The 23,091-nt window shown below is 30.1% G+C and overlaps 2 protein-coding genes across 3 annotated transcripts; one reads left to right on the top strand and one right to left on the bottom strand.

The window, feature by feature from the left end:
• The first annotated feature begins 1,983 nt into the window (after window positions 1-1,983).
• On the top strand, window positions 1,984-7,425 carry LOC139502962 (uncharacterized). Of its 2 annotated transcripts, none has more exons than XM_071292627.1 (3): window positions 1,984-2,106; window positions 6,055-6,270; window positions 7,087-7,425. In XM_071292627.1, the coding sequence occupies exons 1-3, from the start codon at window positions 2,089-2,091 to the stop codon at window positions 7,288-7,290; spliced, it is 438 nt and encodes a 145-aa protein (XP_071148728.1). In that variant the 5' UTR covers window positions 1,984-2,088; the 3' UTR covers window positions 7,291-7,425. The 2 variants fall into 2 exon arrangements, with proteins under 2 accessions (XP_071148728.1, XP_071148729.1); XM_071292628.1 differs by lacking the exon at window positions 1,984-2,106 and adding an exon at window positions 4,293-4,448.
• Window positions 7,426-20,558: 13,133 nt separating this feature from the next.
• LOC139504168 (uncharacterized) lies at window positions 20,559-23,091 on the bottom strand. Its single transcript, XM_071294232.1, has 3 exons — window positions 23,088-23,091; window positions 22,526-22,557; window positions 20,559-22,142 (listed from the first exon to the last, which is right to left on the bottom strand). The coding sequence occupies exons 1-3, from the start codon at window positions 23,089-23,091 to the stop codon at window positions 20,559-20,561; spliced, it is 1,620 nt and encodes a 539-aa protein (XP_071150333.1).

The raw sequence follows: 23,091 nt of genomic DNA, 5'->3' as shown, positions 1-23,091 counted from the left end.
TTTTTTTATAATATTGACCTCATTCCACTTTATGACTGATTTTCTACATCTTTTATACGACCAAAAAAAATGTCGGTTCGTATAATGCTATGATGTCGTCGTCTACGTCGTCTGAATAACAAATCTGGTTTCTAAACTTATGTTCAAGTTAATGGATCTCTATGAAAATTTAAAAGAATGTTCAATATCACAAAAGAAAGGTGTGGATTGATTTTGGGGGTTATGGTACCAAGAGTTTAGGAATAAAGACTAAAAAGGGACCAAAACAGCATTTTTGAAGTTTTCAGACTATAACTTGTTTGTTAGAACAGTTAGATTATAAACATCCCAAACGGAAACCTGGGATTGAGATAAGGGGAATTGCCTACAAAAATGAAGGAATAAGGGACAAAGAAGGGACCAAAAACAAGCATTTTTCTAGTTTCCAGACAATAACTTGTGTTTTTGTGTATGGAAATCTATGAATTGTACTTAATTTTAGAATACCACAAAAGGAAGGCATGGATTGAGCTTGGGGGGTAATTGCTCCAGGGGGGAGTAAAACAATTTGGGGAATTTTTTTTCTACATTTTCAAATATCAATTCTTTTTTTTTCAATTTTCAATTTCACAGTATTGCACAATAGTTGTAAAGATCTTTGACCATCTTTATTTTATGTCAGAAACCTATACATCTATATTACTATATGATGAATATATAATGATATTTTCAATAAAAAAAAATTCTCACAAAAGACATTATGTTAGATACTAAGTGTTTTTCAGTATTAAAGTAAAGAATATACATTTTAATATATACGCCTTGTATACAGGTTTTAAAGAAGACATATTGATATAGAGCTTTCTTATTAAAGTGTATACATGTTTCTTTTTTTTCTACTCTTAATTTATAAACTTCTATTTTAATCTTAATTAAGACCGGCAATATAGCCAAACTCTTTATAAAATGCTATTTTTGTGGGAGCCGGCAAAATAGCGCCAAGGAAGCTATTTTGACGGAGACGGCAAAATAGCCACTGCATTAATCTTTTTATTTATTCTATTCTATATATGTATTCAAATACAACTAACGATCTAAACATAGATATAGACTTTCCAACATAAGCTTCGATAACCTTTGGCTAATGGGTTATATTTAGCATGTTAGATAATACACGTTTTATTTGTTGCATCATGTTTATTAAATGATTGTTGAGTGTTTTTGATTTAGATAACCAATTCATTATAACATTTCTGATTTATTCATCATATTAAATTATTGACTGTGCAAACAATTGTCAAATGATTAGTATTTGATAAACATTGCAAGAAAGAAAACTGTTTTGCTCTTTTTTCTGGGTTTTGTCTCTTAGACACAAATCCAATGTCCCGTCTTTTTTTATGATATAAAATTGAAATTAGAAATAAATCAGACAATAAATTTCAAATTTTCTTTTTTTTTAAAAAGTTCTTTCGTTTATTCTCTTTTTGTAATCTGATTAGCCCAATATATATGTACTAGATTTTCCTTATCATTACTAACACACAGAATTCATTCTGTCAATTTATAATATAACGTTGCTCTACTTAATGTTAATATATAACAAAAGTAAGTGGCGATACGTGCCCTTTATACTAGCCCTAATTTCCTTTTCTCAAAAGCTTATAGAGTCTTTTAAAGCAGCGTACTGCTAATTAGAAAGGGATGAAAATACATATTGACAAATGCTATGCCATACATTCAAAAATCATCATAGAGCAATAAAATATCACAAACAAGTATACCTTAAGGACAACATTATAGCATTGTATAAGAAATGTATGATTATTATGACGGAAATGTTTTTAGATTTGAAATCCAATTATCAATATGAATATAGCTATGGGTTTTCCGACAAGAGCTATCGCGCACGCGTAATTTAACTTTTTGTCTGAAGTGCTATTGTTAGAAATAAAATGTTATAGATGACATAATTGTTATTTTAACATTACTCTACTTGTCCTTGAATATTGATAAGCATCTAATTATAACCCAAAACGAAAATTTTCATAACAATAAAAAAGCAATTCTTCATATTGTCAGTTCATATTTTGAATAACATTTGCAAGGATGAAATTTACAAAAAAGGTAGGAAATTAAACTCATTATATTTATTTCTATTTTCAAATCTGATTATTTAAAAATGTTTCGATGGTATTTTTTTATAATATTGACCTCATTCCACTTTATGACTGATTTTCTACATCTTTTATACGACCAAAAAAAATTTCGGTTCGTATAATGCTATGATGTCGTCGTCTACGTCGTCTGAATAACAAATCTGGTTTCTAAACTTATGTTCAAGTTAATGGATCTCTATGAAAATTTAAAAGAATGTTCAATATCACAAAAGAAAGGTTTGGATTGATTTTGGGGGTTATGGTACCAAGAGTTTAGGAATAAAGACTAAAAAGGGACCAAAACAGCATTTTTGAAGTTTTCAGACTATAACTTGTTTGTTAGAACAGTTAGATTATAAACATCCCAAACGGAAACCTGGGATTGAGATAAGGGGAATTGCCTACAAAAATGAAGGAATAAGGGACAAAGAAGGGACCAAAAACAAGCATTTTTCTAGTTTCCAGACAATAACTTGTGTTTTTGTGTATGGAAATCTATGAATTGTACTTAATGTTAGAATACCACAAAAGGAAGGCATGGATTGAGCTTGGGGGTAATTGCTCCAGGGGGGAGTAAAACAATTTGGGGAATTTTTTTTCTACATTTTCAAATATCAATTCTTTTGTTTTCAATCTTCAATTTCACAGTATTGCACAATAGTTTTAAAGATCTTTGACCATCTTTATTTTATGTCAGAAACCTATACATCTATATTATGTTAAACCATTGATAACAATCCAAATTCAGACAGTACTTAACTTGAATATTGTATCCAAATTTGCTCCATCTGTTCAGTGTTTGACCTCGGTGGTCATATCTAGGCTGCGCTCACCGAAGCTTTTTATTTCATTATAAATTAATTTCAATTGGGTTATTTTCTTTTAACCGTAAGACAACTTTGATAACGGAACAAACATAAAAATGAATTACATGATTAAGGGATAGAGAGAATAGGCAAGGAGAGTTAACGTATAATTGGAATATTTCTATCAATTATCATCCTAAAATTAATAACAACCTGTACACATATCTGTAGATGTGTGTTTATAAGTCAAAGTTAAATTGAACGTACCTTGAAAACATCTAATTGTTAATCTATCTATCGTGTACGGTTTTAACATAGACCCAAAAGACCCAAATGATATATATTTTATAAATTACTTTGATTAAATTAATTTGGAACACGCTGTTCTTATTTTGCATACTTCTTTTCTATATGCATACTTAAGATGCAACTAACGATCTAAATATAGATCTAGATTTTCCAACAAAATATTCGGTAACCCTCGTGACTTAATAGTTATATTTAGCATGTTAGATAATACATGTTTCATTGGTTGCATCATGTTTATAAAAAAATTGTTTGTTGTCTTTTGATTTTAAAAGATACATTTTGTAATAAGGCTTTAACAATATTTTTTTAATAGTTTATTATTTTAATTTGCATGTAATGGTCAGATGTTTAATATTTGATAAATATGCATGGCTACGAGCAGGCCAAGAGAAAAGACGGGTTTAAAAAAGAAATAAGAGATGAATGTGAAAATAGATTTCCAAAGTTCTGCCTTATTCTTTTCTATCGAATTTTTCTTTCAATCCTTTTTTCTTTGTAATATGTTTGTCCTACATCTACATTTATAGTCATTACTGTAATACATTGTCCTACTCCCTACTGAGACTCCCTACTATTACACTAAGACATTTTTAGTTTTTTGCCAAAATAATTCGGTCAAATTTAGTACACCACGTTGTATTATAATATATTAATATTACCGTTAAAGTAATTGATGGTGCATAGTCGTTATACAGCCTTAATATATTTTCCCGAAAAGCTATGACCTTCATAAAGCGAGCCCACAAAACCCATTGACATGGAGACTGGAACATATATTGATAAATATTCCGCTAAACAATTTTAATTCATCGTAGAACAATAAGATTCACAAAATAAGTATTCTTTATATACAACCTCATAGTATTGTGCAAAACCTGTACGATTACTATTGATAAATTGTTTACTATTTTTAGATTTGGAATCTACCTACCAATCTAAATATATCTAATTTGGACTTTCCAACAAGAGCTATCGCGCAATTTAAAACTGTGTTTGGCGTGCTTTGTGTGTAGAAAATCTTCATGATTACATCATTATTATTTATTCATCAGTTCAGTTGTCCTTGAATACTGATCAGTATTTAATTATAGTCTCAATGCAAATGTTCATAACAATAAAAAGAACAAAAAGCAAAATTTCATTTGATCGGTTGAAATATTGAATAACATTTGCAAGGATGAAGCTGACAGAAAAGGTATGTAATTAAGCGCATTATATATTTCAAGACTATTTTCGAATCTGATTAGCCACAAAAGTATAGATGGGATGTGTTTTTAAGACTTTTATCCTACTTTTACCATTTTAGTTTTCTTTACCCTTTATAAGTGATGAAACAGTTGATGTTTAAGGACTATCAATTTAAATATTCTATTAAAATGTATCAGAGCTCGACACAAACCTTTTTTTACTGCCATGTGAGAGACTTTGATTTCGAAAAAAATGTATGACGACCAAATATTCTTGGTAATAATCTCAACAAATGCCCCATCTGTAGCGAATTTAACAAATACATCAAAAAATCAAACGTTAAGTATTGTCATAGATCACAATCAGTATATTTGGGGATTTGATTTTTCTCAGCTGTAAAGCAACTTTGCTAAAGTGACTTACATTAACATGATAACACGGTTTAGAGAGGAAACGAGAGAAGAGTGGTACACGTCAGTAGCGGATCTAATATTTTTTACCAGAGGGACCACCACATGAAAAATGGGACCCACTACCGTCAAGCTTTAGAGATTTCCTTTTAAATGAACAAATAGTCTACATAAGACTCATCAGTGACGCTCATATCAAAATATTTATAAAGCCAAACAAGTAAAAAGTAAAAGAGCATTGAGGATCCAAAATTCCAAAAAATTGTGCCAAATACGGCTAAGGTAATCTATGCCTGGGATAAGAAAATCCTTAGTTTTCGACAAATTCAAAGTTTTGTAAACAGGAAATTTATAAAATTGACCCCATTATTGATATTCATGTTAACACTTAAACGCTTAAGTGTTGACCACTGGGCTGGTGATACCCTCTGGGACGAAACGTCCACCAGCAGTGGCATCGACCCAGTGGTGTAAATAGTTATCAAAGGTACCAGGATTATAAATTAGTACGCCAGACGCGCGTTTCGTCTACATAAGACTCATCAGTGACGCTCATATCAAAATATTTATAACGTTTCTTCAAAAAGGGGGTTCATGTTATCCACACCCTTTTTAATCTGCCTATAAACGTATGGTCGGACTATTACTTTAAATTATCATTAGAGTCTTAAAAATGATACATAAATATAATTTTATACGATTCAAAGTTGAAGAGTTTATATCTTCAAACTTCTTGATCGGTCGTGTACGGTTTCAACATTGTCACGCAATACACAAAAGCTATATTTTAAAGAATTCGTTGATAATATCAACATGTTTAATTAACGAAATAACTGCTTAATTTTGTTTTTAAGATACCACGATACAATTGATATTCGCGCACATATGCTACAGGTCAATTTTGTTGAAATTTAGATCCCAAAGTCCAATTTTTATTCTATATATGGAACATGTTTAAAACAGTAATGAATGTTGTATGCTTCTACATGTTGATCCAAAGCATACCATAGATGTGTAGAAGTATGAATGAAGTATTTGATGCGATTTAATTTGCCAGTTACAAACAAACAAAGGTTTTGATTATTTATAAATCATTACCTGTCTTATGCATTTGATTTATTACAGTAAATTATGATTAATGCCAAGGTCACGAAGATATCCTTTGTAAAATACAATGTATACTCGTATTGTATTTTCTTTCAGACAGACTGCTGTTCCCATTGTAAACGGGAAAATGATAAGTGTACAAAGAAGAAAAAAGTTCTAAAACATTTGTTGAGCGAAAAATTAAATGCTTCTCTTCTTAGAAAGACCAAAACAGTGCCAAACACATATGGGTTGTATAGTATTACAAGTAATGATGCTGGTGAAGTTTTGTACATTGGGTTTTCGAAACGTAGTGTGCGAAAAAGATTGTTGGTAAGCTGTAAAAAAATTAAATTAAAACAAAACTTAGATGTAAGTTTATAAGTTAACCAATGACCTCTTTCATTATGAGTAATTCCATTTTAAATGAAATACAGTGCATTCGTTATGTTATTTTGCAATTATGTTATTGATAAAACTATGTTTTCCATTGTTTTTGTTTAATTGTGATGGACAATATGAAAATAGGGAGTTAATTTATAAAATATTTTTCTAAGATGGTTATCATGTTACCTATGAAATACATCAATACAACGTTCTAACAATGATTGCCGTCATAAACTGAAGGTAATGTTAATATAAACTGACACAGTTACCCTACCAGATCTTTAACATATTCCGTTGATGTCTCAACACATGGTAAAGTAGTTTTAACTTAAAGTGGCAATTTAATTTTATTATCAGAGAGAGGGAAAAATTTAAGGAAACAATAACAAGAAGGTTACTTTTTTTCAGGTAGGAATTTCAAAACAACAAACCCCCTATTCCATACATGGAGATACTGTCCTTGGAATGAAGTTTTCAGTCATTTGCTATTAGTCTGATAACAACTTACCAGACTTGCGTTCATTAGTGGTCTCCATTCTGGTGAAACAATATGTTTTAACGTGAAATAGCAATGAGCAAGGATATTATAGTTTTTAGACCATTATGAATATAATCCTGATATCAAGATTTAATAAAAAGGGTTAGGTTTCACCGCTTCACATTCTTCCCAATTTGATGAATGTATAATGCATCAAGATATATTTTTATAATGTTATTCATGCGATTTACTTAGTTCAATTTTATCTTTTTTTCTTTCTTCAGGCTCATACAGGAGGATATGACAGACAAGCAATAGGTAGATTCTTGAAAGGGAAGGATCTTCGGAAGTTTTCGCTTTCCTGGGTAAAAGAGCAAAAGGCTGAGTGCTTAGAACAGAAATTCATTGAATACGTAACCCATGATCAAGGTTTTAGACCAATGTTCAACATGAAAAGAGGACGATCATGTGGACGAAAGGAAGAATGAATTAATATTAATCAAGCAACATTCGTTTTCGGATGCATTAATGTTTTTTAATTGATTGAAATGTCACTCATCTTTTAAGTTTTTATTTTCTATTATGTGTATTGAATTGAACAGATTAAAATTAGTTTAAACAATGTCTTTTCACTTCATCATACAAATCATTTTTCAATTAATGTATAAAGTATATATGTGTAATGAATGTAAACGAAACAATTATCAATTTAAGACCAATGGACAAGGTTTGGAACTATTTAAGCTTGCACTACCGTACGACTTAAAACGATGTTTAAAACTTCTGCCTTATATTTGTGAAATTTGAATATATATCGGTTCTCAACAGTTTCTGAATAAAATACCGGATATCCCAGGCTTATTTTACACTAGAAACGTTGGGTTCCTTTATAGCTTGCTGTTCATTATCAGCCAAGCCTCCATGTTGAGGGCCATACTTTGACCTATAATGGTTTTCTTTCACAAACTGTAGTTGGATGGAGAGTCGTCTCATTGACACCCATACCATATATTCTTATATATATTATATGTTAACGCCAGACGCGCGTTACTTTAAGAAAAGTGACGTTCACACGTCGTTGAAATGAAACGAGATACTGATTATGTTTTGACTAATTGTTTACTGTGTGAGATCCATTATATTATTTTTGTTAACTAGTTGTTGTATCAATGAAGTAAAATCGATATACATTTTCATAAATATTGACTACGGAAAAACAAATCAGAAGTGAATAAAACATAATACAGAACACTTATGATTGAGGAAGATTAATTACACTCAATATTGAGGTTGAAAGCATAATTATGGTTCTGTCTGTCGGAAAGCAGAACTCGCTCAATTGAAAGTATCCATCCATCGTAATGATCATGGCAAACTGAAGTATAATATCATTTGTTGCAAGGTGGCAGTAGTTGATATGGATCATTTATGAGACATTTAGGTAAATAAAAACCATCAAATACCGAAAATTTCCAGTGATTTAAGAATATTTTTTATTTTATTTAAAAACTGTGGTTGTTTGTAACTTTTTACACAATACAATCTTTAGCAGTTACAGATGGCATATGTCAACGTTGGTCTATGTTTTACTGCATTGATAATGTTTGTCGTTATACATTTGCATTTCATGACTTTCTATAATCTGCTGAGATCAAAGCAGGGAGGGTTTGTTTTAAACTAAAAATGAAAGTAAATCCAGCCCCATACTATTATACCTTTCAAAAGTCAGAAAACACATAAAAGGAAGTTAAAACTTTTTAGAAATAATGAAAAGGCAATACATCGTTATAACAATGAAACAATCAGCCAGCGTTTGATCCATTTTTTGTACAATCTTACCTCCATATTGTGATTTTTAAAGCAATGTGATTGTGACATATAAACTTTCTAATAATGTCTCTTCAAATCTATAGAAAACGATGTTAATTAGTCGTTCGTTGTCAATATGTTCTTAGAATAATTATTGTTGTTGCTAAACTTTCTTCCTTTTTATTTTTTTGTCTTAGATATCGGTACCGATGTTCATTTCCATATATTCCACAAAAACGAAATTTTGTCTTCAACAATATTTATCGATGAAAGATTTCCGATTAACGGCGTTTAAATCTCTATCATTGAAATTTTTGTGTAACCCTATTGACATTGTATAAAACATCATCAAGTACACGGCATTTGCGTTAAGCGTGAGACAACTCTCCCTCCAAGTCACAATATGTTGAAAGTAAACCATTTCAGGCCAAAGTACGGTCATCAACACGAAGCCCTGGATCACACCAAACAACAAGATATCAAAGGCTCCAAACATATAGCGTAAAACCGTTCACACATTTATACAATTTTATATTCTTGACATAATATACTCATTTATTAACGAATATGTCCAATATAAAATTTTAATCCATAACTTAAATTGTCCGCGTAACTACGAGCTAAAAACTAAATTCAAGATCGCACATTTGTATTAACACCGATGATTTGATCACACTAGTCCATTGCAACTTGACAGTAAATGGTGATACAACTCTTTCACTTACTTGAGTTTTACAAAACTGCAATAAAAGGTAAAGTACAAAAATATCGAACTCCGATGAAATTTCAAAAAGGAAATTTCCTAATTAATCGAAAGTCAAAGCTTAAACACATGAAACGAATCGATAAAAACTGTCCTATTCCAAAGTACTTAAATCATCACTACCAATACAACAACATTTTCTTAAGTGTACATAGAGAAGAGCAATGTTAAATTATAAATCTATATATTCTTCTTGTCTGAATCAATATGCTGTTTGCTCTTTTTCAGTTGATTTGCCAAAGCTTTTTATGTTAATTGTGTTGATTTTTTGAGTAACATTAATCACTTCTGATTGCAAAAAAAAACAGTGAACTCTACATAGTAACCAAAATATCAATTGTTAGACTTCCCGAGATGTTTTGAAATAAAATTTTATTCAACATTTCAAATATTTGTGAGTTAAAAATACAGAATTACACAAATTTCACGGTTTGTAAAGCCATCTATCTAAACAAGGCCATATTACACTCAATAGTCCTTAAGGTTGTTTGATATAAGATTGAGCTTGTCAGATTAGTTTTCAATTTGATAAATACATTTTGAAAGCCTTCGTTGAGACCTCATAATAGAAAATGATTTAAAAGTCTTCCCACGTACATCTTACTCTCGACGAATATTATCCCTGTCCTTACTACTGTAAAATATAGTCTTGGAATATTGCTAAGACGTTTACCCTATCAAGTCAATTAAATAAAGATTTTTTTTCTAATTCAATCGGACGGATACACCTTTCAACTTCATACAACATATCAGCGGCTTGTGTTATCATTTCGAGGATTAAACTAATAACAAGTTAGAAGAGTCTTGAACAAACACAATTTTAGATTTTCAGCTGTGTATGAGGAATGAAAAGCATGTTTCATCTACACCACCACCATGTTCACTGATTCTCAAATCATAAAAACGTTAAAAAATGCCATATTAAATACATTTACGACTTTGAAGAGCGTTACGGTCCAAAAATGTCCCGCGAAAAAAATAATGTGTTTTTTAACAAAGGTTTAAATACGAATATTACAGCACCATATATTGAAGACCTAAACCATACAATTTTTTTTAATAAGATAGAAAAGATCAATGACTTTAAAAAAAGGTCACATGTAATAGTTCATTATGCTTTGTAATTTCTTGAACTATATTTGTTGTTCTCATTATTCATATTGCAGATTTCTGTAATTCTATGTAGCTTTGAAAATCAAATTTTATAAACAGCATCTCTTTTGAATTCTATGCCAATCCATGAAATGATATGACAATAAAATGAATATTTTTGTTGAAAAACTTTTCCCTATTTTTTACTGTCTTGATTGACGGTAGCGATGTTAATTTTTAAAAGTGTCAATGAAATTTTGTTTTCAATATTATCTAACGGTGTTGACGGACTTAAGGTTCTAAAGTCTGTGTTGTGAATTGAATATATTGTTGATGTTTTTGTTTTTTTTTTTTTTATATCTCTTATGACGTTGAATTAACATTAGCAAGAACTTAACCTTTGCGTTTAGCGTCCAAACGTATTCAAGTCTGCAAAATTGTTAATAAGGGCATCATGTTTTTCATACATACATTAATAACATATTTTGTGTCGGTTTCCTTCAGTGAGAGTCCAATGCTGCAAACAATATTCATCCGCCAGTTAAGAAATGTCGTTGTACCGTATATCACAAAGCGTCTTACAATCAGTTGCCATGTTTTATTATTTATTACGCAAAAACTGAATGTGACTCATTTTAAAGCATCAAAAGATGAAAGAAAAACAAATAGTATATAAGCCAATTTTCTATTAAAGAACTAAGTTGTTTTAACATTTCGACACAAAACAAAATTATCACCAGTTGTATTGAGTTTTCAGTACAACGAAATAAACACATACTGTCAAAAAAGTATATAGAACTGAAGACAGGAGACTCTTGAAATATTAACTTCTATGATGTAGCTATATACATGTAAAAGAGGGACGAAAGATACCAAAGGGACAGTCAAACTCATAAATCTAAAACAAACTGACAACGCCATAGCTAAAAATGAAAAGACAAACAGAAAAACAGTAGTACACATGAACAACATAGAAAACTAAAGAATAAACAACACGAACCCCACCAAAAACTAGGGGTGATCTCAGGTGCTCCGAAAGGGTAAGCAGATCCTGCTCCACATGTGGCACCCGTCGTGTTGCTTATGTGATTACAAAATCCTGTAAATAGTCTAATTCGGTAGGTCACATTCATGAAAGGGAAGGGGATTGTAGTTACGACGTAAGGAACATATCCGATGTCATTTGTGAAACGGTTATTCCATAACGGTCAACCAACTCGTGATGGCGTCCGTAAAATTTACGAAGGGATGATTTCAACTTCACCATTTGGAACTCTTGGTTTAATAGCTTCCTTGTGAGCAGTAACCCTCTATCAAGAAAATCATGATAGGAAACGCAAGCACGGGAATATCGTATCAATTGGGAGATATATATACCCCGTATGCAGGTGCTGCTGGAATGTTGCTACTTAGAAATGGAAAGTTCACAATTAGAAAGCTGAAATCATCTCTTTTGTCGTAGAGTTTTGTTTTCAACCGACCCTCATTGTCAATTTCTAGATGTAAGTCAAGATATGAAGCCGACTTAACTGTATCTGTAGTATCCTTTATCTTCAATTCGATGGGATAGATGCGTTCCACATAGTCACCAAATTTTGAATTGTTTAGTGAAAGAACGTCATCTATAAAGCGGAAAGTAGAGTTAAAGGATATTGCTAACTTCTTATCTTTCTTCCTAAGAAGTTCCTGCATGAAGTCAGCCTCATAATAATAAAGAAACAAGTCGGCAAGTAGAGGGGCAAAATTTGTTCCCATTGGGATGCCAACAGTCTGTTGAAAACACGTCCTCCGAACGTTACAAATATGTTATCATTTAAGAAATCAAGCATCTTGATAATATCGGTTTCAGAGAATTTTTTGTTTGAATCAGAGTGATTCTTTACAAAGTATGATTTATCCCTCCCTAAGACAAGATACTTGTATCTACGTTGGCCATTCTTTTTTATGAAGCAAAGTAATACCAACTCTTTCAATTTGTCTTTTAGTTTGGAATGGGGAATACTTGTGTAAAGAGTAGAAAAGTCAAATGTTTTAATACTGTCATTTTTGTAAATGATCTTGTTGTTATCGTTTTTGTAATATCTTTTTATGTTGTGTCACATACTATAAATATCTAGTTTAATGGAAATAACGGTTTGAAATAATTGTTTCAATAGTTGAAAACAATAGGCAGCTGTGTTACTAAACGAACCACCAGTTTGAACTTTAGTGTGAGTAAACAAGACATACAACAAGACATATATCAAAATAAGAAAGGTGTGAAAAAACATGGATTACAACGGCAAGCAAATCTCAAGGTCTCATGTACCAATGATCTAAAATAAACTTTGTTGCTCGCAGGACTAATAAATCGTACCGGTTAATACAGCCGTCATCAGAATCATTTGTATTAGTAAACATTGCTATTTCGAATGCCATATTTGACATATTGGAATAAACAGTATATCTTCAAATCACATTTTCACACTTCCATACCTTACCGATAAAGATATATCTGAAATTGATAAATTTACTATATTTTCATCTTTTTGTCTTGATATCAAACATATCAAAGAACAAAAATATAGTCTGCCCTTGAGTAGTTGAAAGGCATTTGCCACCCGGAAGTCTTTACTGCTAAATATGACATATACACATTTAGTTTTTACTTTAATAACTTGGTGACTTGCCATGGCTTTGTTTGCTTTTTGGCCCTGAATGTTTGTCCCTAATATTTTATTAATTGTGCATTTGCATTCAAATATCGCAGATCAAATTTATTCCTTTATAGTGTATTACTGTACGTTTTTTGATTGAGTTAAGCCTGCCAATTGATATTTTATTGTGTTTTTCTATGTTGTGAAATTATGCTCTTGTGTCAGAAAAAGGGAGAAGGTTTGGATCCATTAAAACTTTTAATCCCGATGCAAATGTTTGCACCTGTCCTAAGTCAGGAATCTGATGTACAGTAGTTGTCGTTTGTTATGTATTTTATACGCGTTTCTCGTTTCTCAATTTTTTTTATTTTATACAGATTAGACCGTTAGTGTTCCCGTTTGAATGGTTTTACACTAGTTTTTTTGGGGTCCTTTATAGCTTGTTGTTCGGTGTGAGCTAAGGCTCCGTGTTGAAGGCCGTACATTGACCTATAATGGTTTACTTGTTTTAAATTGTTATTTGGATGGAGAGTTGTCTCAGTGGCAATCACACCACATCTTCCTATATCTAATTACAGAAAAACATAAACAATAAAATATTCAAATGTTATAAGTTTCAACCTTATGAAACGTTCACACAAAAGGTAGACAGCCAAACAGACCTTTTGATAAATTCTTAATTCGATCAACAAAAAGACGCATTAAGGCAGCAAACATAACCTAACGGTAATTATATGAACACAAAAAGGGGTGATACTAGACAATAACAAACAATACCAAGGAGTAAACAAAGACTCAAAAAACCCAAAAGACATTTACATCAACAGTTATAAATTATAAGTAAGAAACAACACTAAAAACCGGGAGTGAAATCAGGTGCTCCAGAAGGGTAAGAATCTCCTGCACCGTATACGTACGGCATTAGTCGTGTTATTTCTTTGTTCAATTCGGTAATGATGGAAGGTTATTATGACTGAGGAAGAGAATCAGATATGATTTCTGACACACTTGACTACAGTACTTGCAACCTTAGGCGTTACTATTTCAGCGATCAGTCAGCGGTCATCGATCAGTCACCGATCAGTCAAGTTCGCGTCAAACTCACGTCAGCAATCCGTCAGACTTACAGTAAAAGTAATTGACTGATCGGACTGATCGGACGGATAGTACCGATCGACCTTGATGACGGATTGAACTTTAATACGTCACATGATAAACTAATACAAATTACGGAATCTTAGTTTCGTTTAATCTAATTAAAATGGCGACTCTTGAAAATCGAACGTTCAATTATACATTTTGTTTATTAATTATTTAGCAAAGTTTTATGAATTGAAATGAAAAGAAATGTACAGATAAAACCTAAATTAAAATATCATCATTAAAGAATGATCTTTTTCGTTTTATTTAGGTTATATATTTTCAAAACCGGCGAGTTCTAAAACGGTGTCTACATCGCGATTTTTATTTTATTATTTTCCAAACATTCTCGGGAAAAACAAAATGAAAGAATCAGTTATTGAAAAATGTAGTCTATTGTTTTTCAATATTTTAAATTTTTGTATCCTTATCATCATAAAATTCTTAAAAAAAACTTATTATAATCACGGACTTTCTATATTCTCGCCACAATCGAAGCATTTAAAATAACAAATAACAAAGATAACTGCTGTATTTTTTAACAAGAAATAGAAATAATTTTAAACAATGCAAACAACATTACATTATATTTTTCTTATAGTATTTTTTTTAATAAAAAAGATAACTACTCCTAAACAATAAAAAGTACATCATTACATCTCAATTCTGATTAGAAGACTTGTCTCAAGATGGTAAAATAACTGATTTCAAATAAAATAGTATCATCTTTAATAAAAAGAAGAATAATTTTTATTATCTTAAACAATTCGAACAAAATTTTAGTATGATTTCTTTGACATTATTTTAATTTTATGAAAAAAAACTATTCTAAGCTATAAAAAGTACAAAATTCCAATGGCGGTCAATAATTTTCAGTAAAATGGAAAAATATTTGCATTTTAGGGAACGCGTACAAAAATTTAATATCTTTTTCCTTAAAGTAAGCATGTTTTATGAAGAACAGCCAATCATGATGTACAAAAAGTACTGAAATCAAGTGACGTTATTATTTGTATCAAAATAATTCAATAACTACATTCTTATTCCACAAAAACAAAAGTTTAAGTATTTTAATTTTCATTATATCTCAATTCTGATTAGAAGACTTGTCTCAAGATGGTAAAAATAACTGATTTCAAATAAAATAGTATCATTTTTGATAAAAAGAAGAATAATTTTGATTATTTTAAACAATGCGAACAAAATTTTAGTAGGATTTTTCTGATATTATTTTAATTTTATGAAAAAAAACTATTCGCAACTATAAAAAGTACAAAAATCCAATGGCGGTCAATAATTTTCAGTAAAATGAAACAATATTTGGATTTTAGGAAACGCGTACAATAATTTTATATCTTTTTCCTAAAAGTAAGCATATTTTATGAAGAACATCCAATCTTGATGTACAAAAAGTACTGAAATCATATGACGGTTTTTAATTTGTATCAAAATAAATCAATAACTACATTCTTATTCTACAAAAATAAAAGTTTATGTATTTTAATTCTCATTATATCTGAATTCTGATTAGAAGACTTGTCTCAAGATGGTAAAAATAACTGATTTCAAATAAAATAGTATCATTTTTGATAAAAAGAAGAATAATTTTGATTATTTTAAACAATGCGATCAAAATTTTAGTAGGATTTTTCTGATATTCTTTTAATTTATGAAAAAAAAACTATTCTTAAATATAAAAAGTACAAAAATCCAATGGCGGTCAATAATTTTCAGTAAAATGAAGAAATATTTGCATTTTAGGCAACACGTACAAAAATTTTATATCTTTTTCCTGAAAGTTAGATTATTCTATGAAGAACAGCCAATCATGATGTACAAAAAGTACTGAAATCATATGACGGTTAATAATTTGCATCAAAATAAATCAATAACTGCATTCTTATTCCACAAAAATATTTTAATTCTCACTATATCTCAATTCTGATTAGAAGACTTGTCTCTAGATGGTAAAAATAACTGATTTCAAATAAAATAGTATCATTTTTAATAAAAAGAAGAATAATTTTGGTTATTTTTAACAATGCGAATAAAATTTCAGCATGATTTCTCTGCCATACTTTTAATGTTATGAAAAAAACCTATTCTAAACTATAAAAAGTAGAAAAATCCAATGGCGGTCTATAATTTTTAATAAAATGAAGAAATATTTGCATTTTAGGGAACGCGTACAAAAATTTAATATGTTTTTCCTTAAAGTAAGATTATTTTATGAAGAACAGCCAATCATTATGTACAAAAAGTACTGAAATCATATGACAGTTAATAATATGCATCAAAATAACTGATTTCAAATAAAATAGTATCATTTTTAATAAAAAGAAGAATAATTTTGATTATTTTAAACAATGCGAACAAAATTTTAGTATGATTTTTCTGATATTATTTGAATTTTATGAAAAAAAACTATTCGCAACTATAAAAAGTACAAAAATCCAATGGCGGTCAATAATTTTCAATAAAATGAAACAATATTTGCATTTTAGGAAACGCATCAATAATTTTATATCTTTTTCCTAAAAGTAAGCATATATATATTTTATGAAGAACATCCAATCTTGATGTACAAAAAGTACTGAAATCATATGACGGTTAATAATTTGTATCAAAATAAATCAATAACTACATTCTTATTCCACAAAAATAAAAGTTTATGTATTTTAATTCTCATTATATCTGAATTCTGATTAGAAGACTTGTCTCAAGATGGTAAAAATAACTGATTTCAAATAAAATAGTATCATTTTTGATAAAAAGAAGAATAATTTTGATTATTTTAAACAATGCGACCAAAATTTTAGTAGGATTTTTCTGATATTCTTTTAATTTATGAAAAAAAAAACTATTCTTAAATATAAAAAGTACAAAAATCCAATGGCGGTCAATAATTTTCAGTAAAATGAAGAAATATTTGCATTTTAGGCAACACGTACAAAAATTTTATATCTTTTTCCTGAAAGTTAGATTATTCTATGAAGAACAGCCAATCATGATGTACAAAAAGTACTGAAATCATATGACGGTTAATAATTTGCATCAAAATAAATCAATAACTGCATTCTTATTCCACAAAAATAAAAGTTTAAGTATTTTAATTCTCACTATATCTCAATTCTGATTAGAAGACTTGTCTCTAGATGGTAAAAATAACTGATTTCAAATAAAATAGTATCATTTTTAATAAAAAGAAGAATAATTTTGGTTATTTTTAACAATGCGAATAAAATTTCAGTATGATTTCTCTGCCATTCTTTTAATTTTATGAAAAAAACCTATTCTAAACTATAAAAAGTAGAAAAATCCAATGGCGGTCAATAATTTTCAATAAAATGAAGAAATATTTGCATTTTAGGGAACGCGTACAAAAATTTAATATGTTTTTCCTTACAGTAAGATTATTTTATGAAGAACAGCCAATCATTATGTACAAAAAGTACTGAAATCATATGACAGTTAATAATATGCATCAAAATAACTGATTTCAAATAAAATACATGTAGGATCATTTTTGATAAAAAGAAGAATAATTTTGATTATTTTAAACAATGCAAACAAAATTTTAGTATGATTTTTCTGATATTATTTGAATTTTATGAAAAAAAACTATTCACAACTATAAAAAGTACAAAAATCCAATGGCGGTCAATAATTTTCAATAAAATGAACAATATTTGCATTTTAGGAAACGCGTACAATAATTTTATATCTTTTTCCTAAAAGAAAGCATATTTTATGAAGAACAGCCAATCTTGATGTACAAAAAGTACTGAAATCATATGACAGTTAATAATTTGTATCAAAATAAATCAATAACTACATTCTTATTCCAAAAAAATAAAAGTTTATGTATTTTAATTCTCATTATATCTCAATTCTGATTAGAAGACTTGTCTCAAGATGGTAAAAATAACTGATTTCAAATAAAATAGTACAATATTTGATAAAAAGAAGATTCATTTTTGTAATTCTAAACAATGGGAACAAAGTTTTAATATCATTTCTTTGACATTCTTTTAATTTCATGAAAAAAACAACCTATTCGAAACTATTAAAAGTTCAAAAATCCAATGGCGGTCAACAATAACCAATTTCGTAGAAATAAGTTCATGTTAACTGAGTCATATAATACAATTATGATTATATGTCTCTGATGTTTATAATATTTAATACGAAAATATTAATCAACACAAACAATTTTAACGTTCTAAGCATCTTATTCTGTTAAACTATTTTTACTTTTTTATTGCAACTAATTTTATTACGAATTATAACGTGTAAATTAAGGTGTCTTCGTAGAGGTCCGCGTTCAGCGATTGTAAAAACTGTGGAGTTCGGTTTACATAAGAATTTTAAATATATACGTATCCGTCCGATCCGTGCATAAATTTAATTTACTGATCGATCGGTGACAGTTGTCAGGGTAACTCTCACATAGGTTATTTGACTTATCTGACGGATCCTATGGGTCACCGATCACCGATCACTCATCGATCAGTCAAACATCCGTCACCGATCATTCACCGATCAGTCAAGTTCACGTCAAACAGTAACGCCTAAGGTTGCAAGTACTGTAGGCATGATAGGTGTATCGACAGTGTGATGATATTTTGACGTAAATAAAATTGTGCACATCCTGCCATTACATTAAGTCCATTAAGTCATCACCTATCTTGTAAAAATATGCTCATTCAAAATGTCACTATCAACCTAAATGAAAAACAAATCAGACATCTTTACTGATATATTGAAATATAAGAATGTGTAAACGTTTTGCAAAAGGAGATACCGTCACAAATGGTATAGTGCAAATAGTTTGTAATGCATGACGGGAAAATCATGAAGTGTCAATTTAAGTCGTTCTTCGGTGTAACTTTGTTGGGGTAGTTTTTGTAAAAGGAACACACCTCAGTTCATGATTTCCATAGGGTGTACATGCACGAGCATAAAGTATTAACTGATGTAAAAATAAGTGTCTAGGACTTGATCACTTTATATGAAAATAAAGAGATTTGGTTTGATTGCCAATGAGACAGTTTTCAATTAGTGTTCAATGAAATGAATGTCAGCAATTATAACCCCACGGCTTGTAACAATGAAAAACATCAATATCGCTTTGAAAGCATCGGCGTTACAACTATGAAAAAATTCAAACAAGAAAAACCAACACCATTATCATTAACACAAATACTACAGACATAAATCAATAAAAACCATATCGCACATTGAATTGCATGCTTCTGCATTTCACTTCAAGAATGTACTAGGTTAAAGATCACTTCAGTCTATCTATAACCACTACACGTACTATATACTATATGGTCACTCAGGTCTAGTTCTTTATCAAGTACTTTACTAAATGATCACTGAATTATTTATTTATCAATAAACTTTCATTATAATGAGGATTTTGTAATTTTGTAATTTTTTTTTAAACTAAAACATCAAACAATAATGAATTATTAACAAATATCTAGTGCAGGGGTGAAAGAAATCTCGTAAAAGATTAACAAAAATATTGTGCTACTCGATTTCTTAGTATAAAAATATATGATTCTAAAATTCACCACCTTAAAAATACAAATCTGAAGATGACGTATAACTTTTCCGAATAATAATCAAAATTTTCTTACAAGGTATACACATTGTTCCGTTTAATATTCTACCCAAAAAGCTTGATTTCTTCTTTATAGACTGTTTGCTTTGAAAATCATATCAAGGAATTTAATCTTTGAAATTGATTTTTTAAAGAGAAATTGACGACTCTAGATAAAATAGCACCTAGTAGGGACATATTCTCTAATAAACTAATACTAGTTTTTATTCAGAACACGTATTGACTTTTTGTATTGAAAAAAATCGTTTAAAAATACTGTTATACATCGTATATTGGAAAACTACCTGTAAATTACAAGTGCATTGGTAGTTTAGAGGTTCTAATTTGGTATATATATATAGGTCATATCTATATTAATGCTGCTTGTGATTTGTACCAATCATCGTTTATCTTCATTAAAATATTGTTTTTATAACAAATACTACACACAAATATAAAATGTATTTTTAAATTTCACGAAAACACAAGTCTGATCCGACAAGAAGAACAAAATAAGATCATATTTATTAAAACGTAACATAAGTTATCAAAATCATATGGCGCAAGCACATACATGTATCAAATGCTACCAAAGGCATCGATTTCAATCTATCGCAAACTGAAGTCACTTCCTTTAAAAAATGGAAAAAGCTATCATGAAGTCCTACGATTGTTGTATTCATTGTGAGTAGTGATCAATCCAGTTCATAGATATGTGGAATCAGTTTGTTCACTTTCAGAGGACATGCAGTCGCTCGAATCAGAAATACTTTTGGAATACTTCTTAAAACTATTAATCGATTCAGATCTCTTTCTTGGGTCACTTTTTGTTGAAACACAATCACTGGAGTCTGAAATACTCTTACAAACACTTTCAACTCTGTGTGTTTTAATTAACAGATCCCTTTTCTTACTTATGGACTTTTTTCTCAATCTTTCCTGTTTTTGATTTCCTTTTAACGATTTTCGAGGATCAAGTTGCATGTTTTTATGTTTATTGTAATGGTCCTTTACGGTCAGCAGGCTTCTACAAGGAGTACCATATACATTTGATTTTTTACGAGTATTTTGTTTATTATCGACCCTATTAATGTCTTTTCCAGTCGAATGTCCTTGTTTTTGGCTTTTGATATTTTGTGATACTCTTTCCTTTTTATTGGCTACATTTTCCTTGTATTGATGCTCGACAACTTTTGTTGAAGGTACATTCATCGGCCTATAAAGATTATCTTTCTTCGAAAAACCTATATCAAACTGTGATGATATGTTTTCATTGTGACGATGGAAATTTGATAATATTTTCTGTGTATGGGTTATACCCTCACTACAACAGCTATTTGTGCGATATTCTTCAAAGCACGTGGATTTTGGCTTTCTGCATTTCGTTGGACTTTTATTTTTCTTGCCGGTTCTAACTGATGCTTGTAGAAACATCTCTTCTTCCTCTTCTTGTTTTTCTTCAGATGAACTCCTAATGATTGGAGGCAGAACGTTTCTTCTGTTGAATAATCTAGAACGCACACTCAGGATACCATCTTCAGAACCGGATGTTAAGGAAAATGTATCAGACATGGTTGAACTAGATGACAGAGACGACATAGGAGTCAAAGTACGAGAAGATATTGGACTCAATGTTATTCCGGATCTCTGTAAGAAATCAGTCTTTTCTCTGTTAATCATGAGCCGTTGTGACAGCACTGATAACGTCGGACTTGGAGGTATGACGTCAATGCTGGGTAACATTTTCATATTATTCTCTATTACACTTATTTTCTGAGGTTCTGTGATATTGTTAACTTTCTTTGATCTTGACATACTCCTTCTACGAATTTCATATTCATCCGACGATGTTTCAGGCTCTATGTCGTCTCTGATTCGTGAAGTACAAGATGGACGAACATAAGTCGGTGATCTCAGTGGTTCCGGAGAGGTAATTGTTATATCAATGGCAGAGATTTTGGTTAAAGTTGTTGTTTTTGTTCTTAATGTACATTCACTATTTACTCTGTCAATTCCTGTGAGAGAATTCAGTTTATAAAATACATCATCTTTGGTTTCCTCAATGTAATGATTGGATGTGTTCTCTGAAATATAACCGTTTGCATCTTCTGTGCTAGACTGTTCGCTGATTGATGTAGTCGTCGAACTCTGGCGACATATGTCATAAAATGTTGTCCGACTGGAACAGTCTGTTTCATCTCCATCAGGAAATATTGCATACTCTTTGGTCTTCTTTTTGGATTTACGACTTTTCCTTTCTGACTCAACATATTTGTAATGAGACATATTCTGAAATAGAAAAAGAAATCAATATAATAATATTTCTATATCAAAATCAATCAGAAGAATTCCAATTTTGCTTTCAGCACTTATACATTGTATATTCATATACTAACGTACATGTTTCACTCTTACAATGGTTTAAATTTCAATAAACTCAAGTATAGAATTCTCTCCGATTTTTTCAAATAAAAACTCCCAGTAGTCTTTTCTATTTGTTTCTCTTTAGAAGCATCTTTTCCCGAGGGAAATTGATGTAATTATCAGAAAATTCCAAACAAATTTGAGAAGAAAAATACAATCATTTTCATAACTAAAGAAACACATGCATAACGCTTTTTTTTTTATTAAATTCTAATATCTATAAAATTGTGATTTTTTTAATTTCTTACCTGTACACTAAATTCGTTCGATGTGGTGCTTCCTACAAAAGAAACCTTTACTTGTAATATTTACTATTTACTACTGTTTTTATACTTATCGCGAAGCAGGTGAGAAGAACATTCGATTGGTTGAATATATGAACAACGGATTTTGAAAAATATGTACTAGGTGTTAATATATTTTTAACAATTGGTTTAAAATGCGTCAATAGAAAGGAAATGACGAAGTTGATGGAAATTGCCGAAAGCAGAATGTTTTCAAAATATATATCAAATCAATTAAACTGAATATCATTAATGATTTTACATCGGTACTTGTGTAGAGAAAAGAGGGGAGAAAAATTCAAGAGGGAGAGTCAAACTCCGAGTTTGAAGATAAACTGACAACGCCTTGGCTAAACAATGTGAAAAAGAACAATATGAATATTGTCATTTATTTATTTGTAATCACTATAAAATATGTAACGACTAACAATGTTTTTCTATAATACTGAAATGGACATTATTGAACCACAGTCCTCTGCAAGATACATTAAGTATGTGGCGGGGTTAAACATTATCATGAACATACCCAT

Source organism: Mytilus edulis, chromosome 14 (assembly GCF_963676685.1).
Source record: "Mytilus edulis chromosome 14, xbMytEdul2.2, whole genome shotgun sequence".
NCBI lineage: Eukaryota > Metazoa > Mollusca > Bivalvia > Mytilida > Mytilidae > Mytilus > Mytilus edulis.
The sequence above is the reverse complement of the archived record's forward strand: the minus strand, read 5'-3'. Positions and strand labels throughout refer to the sequence as shown.

What these genes read in the sequence shown, in the direction of transcription:
- LOC139504168 (XM_071294232.1), bottom strand. An exon ending in CGAACGAATTTAGTGTACAG is followed by an intron (nt 22,143 to 22,525) that starts GTAAGAAATTAA and finishes TTTCTATTTCAG; the next exon opens with AATATGTCTCATTACAAATA.
- LOC139502962 (XM_071292627.1), top strand. An exon ending in GTGTGCGAAAAAGATTGTTG is followed by an intron (nt 6,271 to 7,086) that starts GTAAGCTGTAAA and finishes TTCTTTCTTCAG; the next exon opens with GCTCATACAGGAGGATATGA.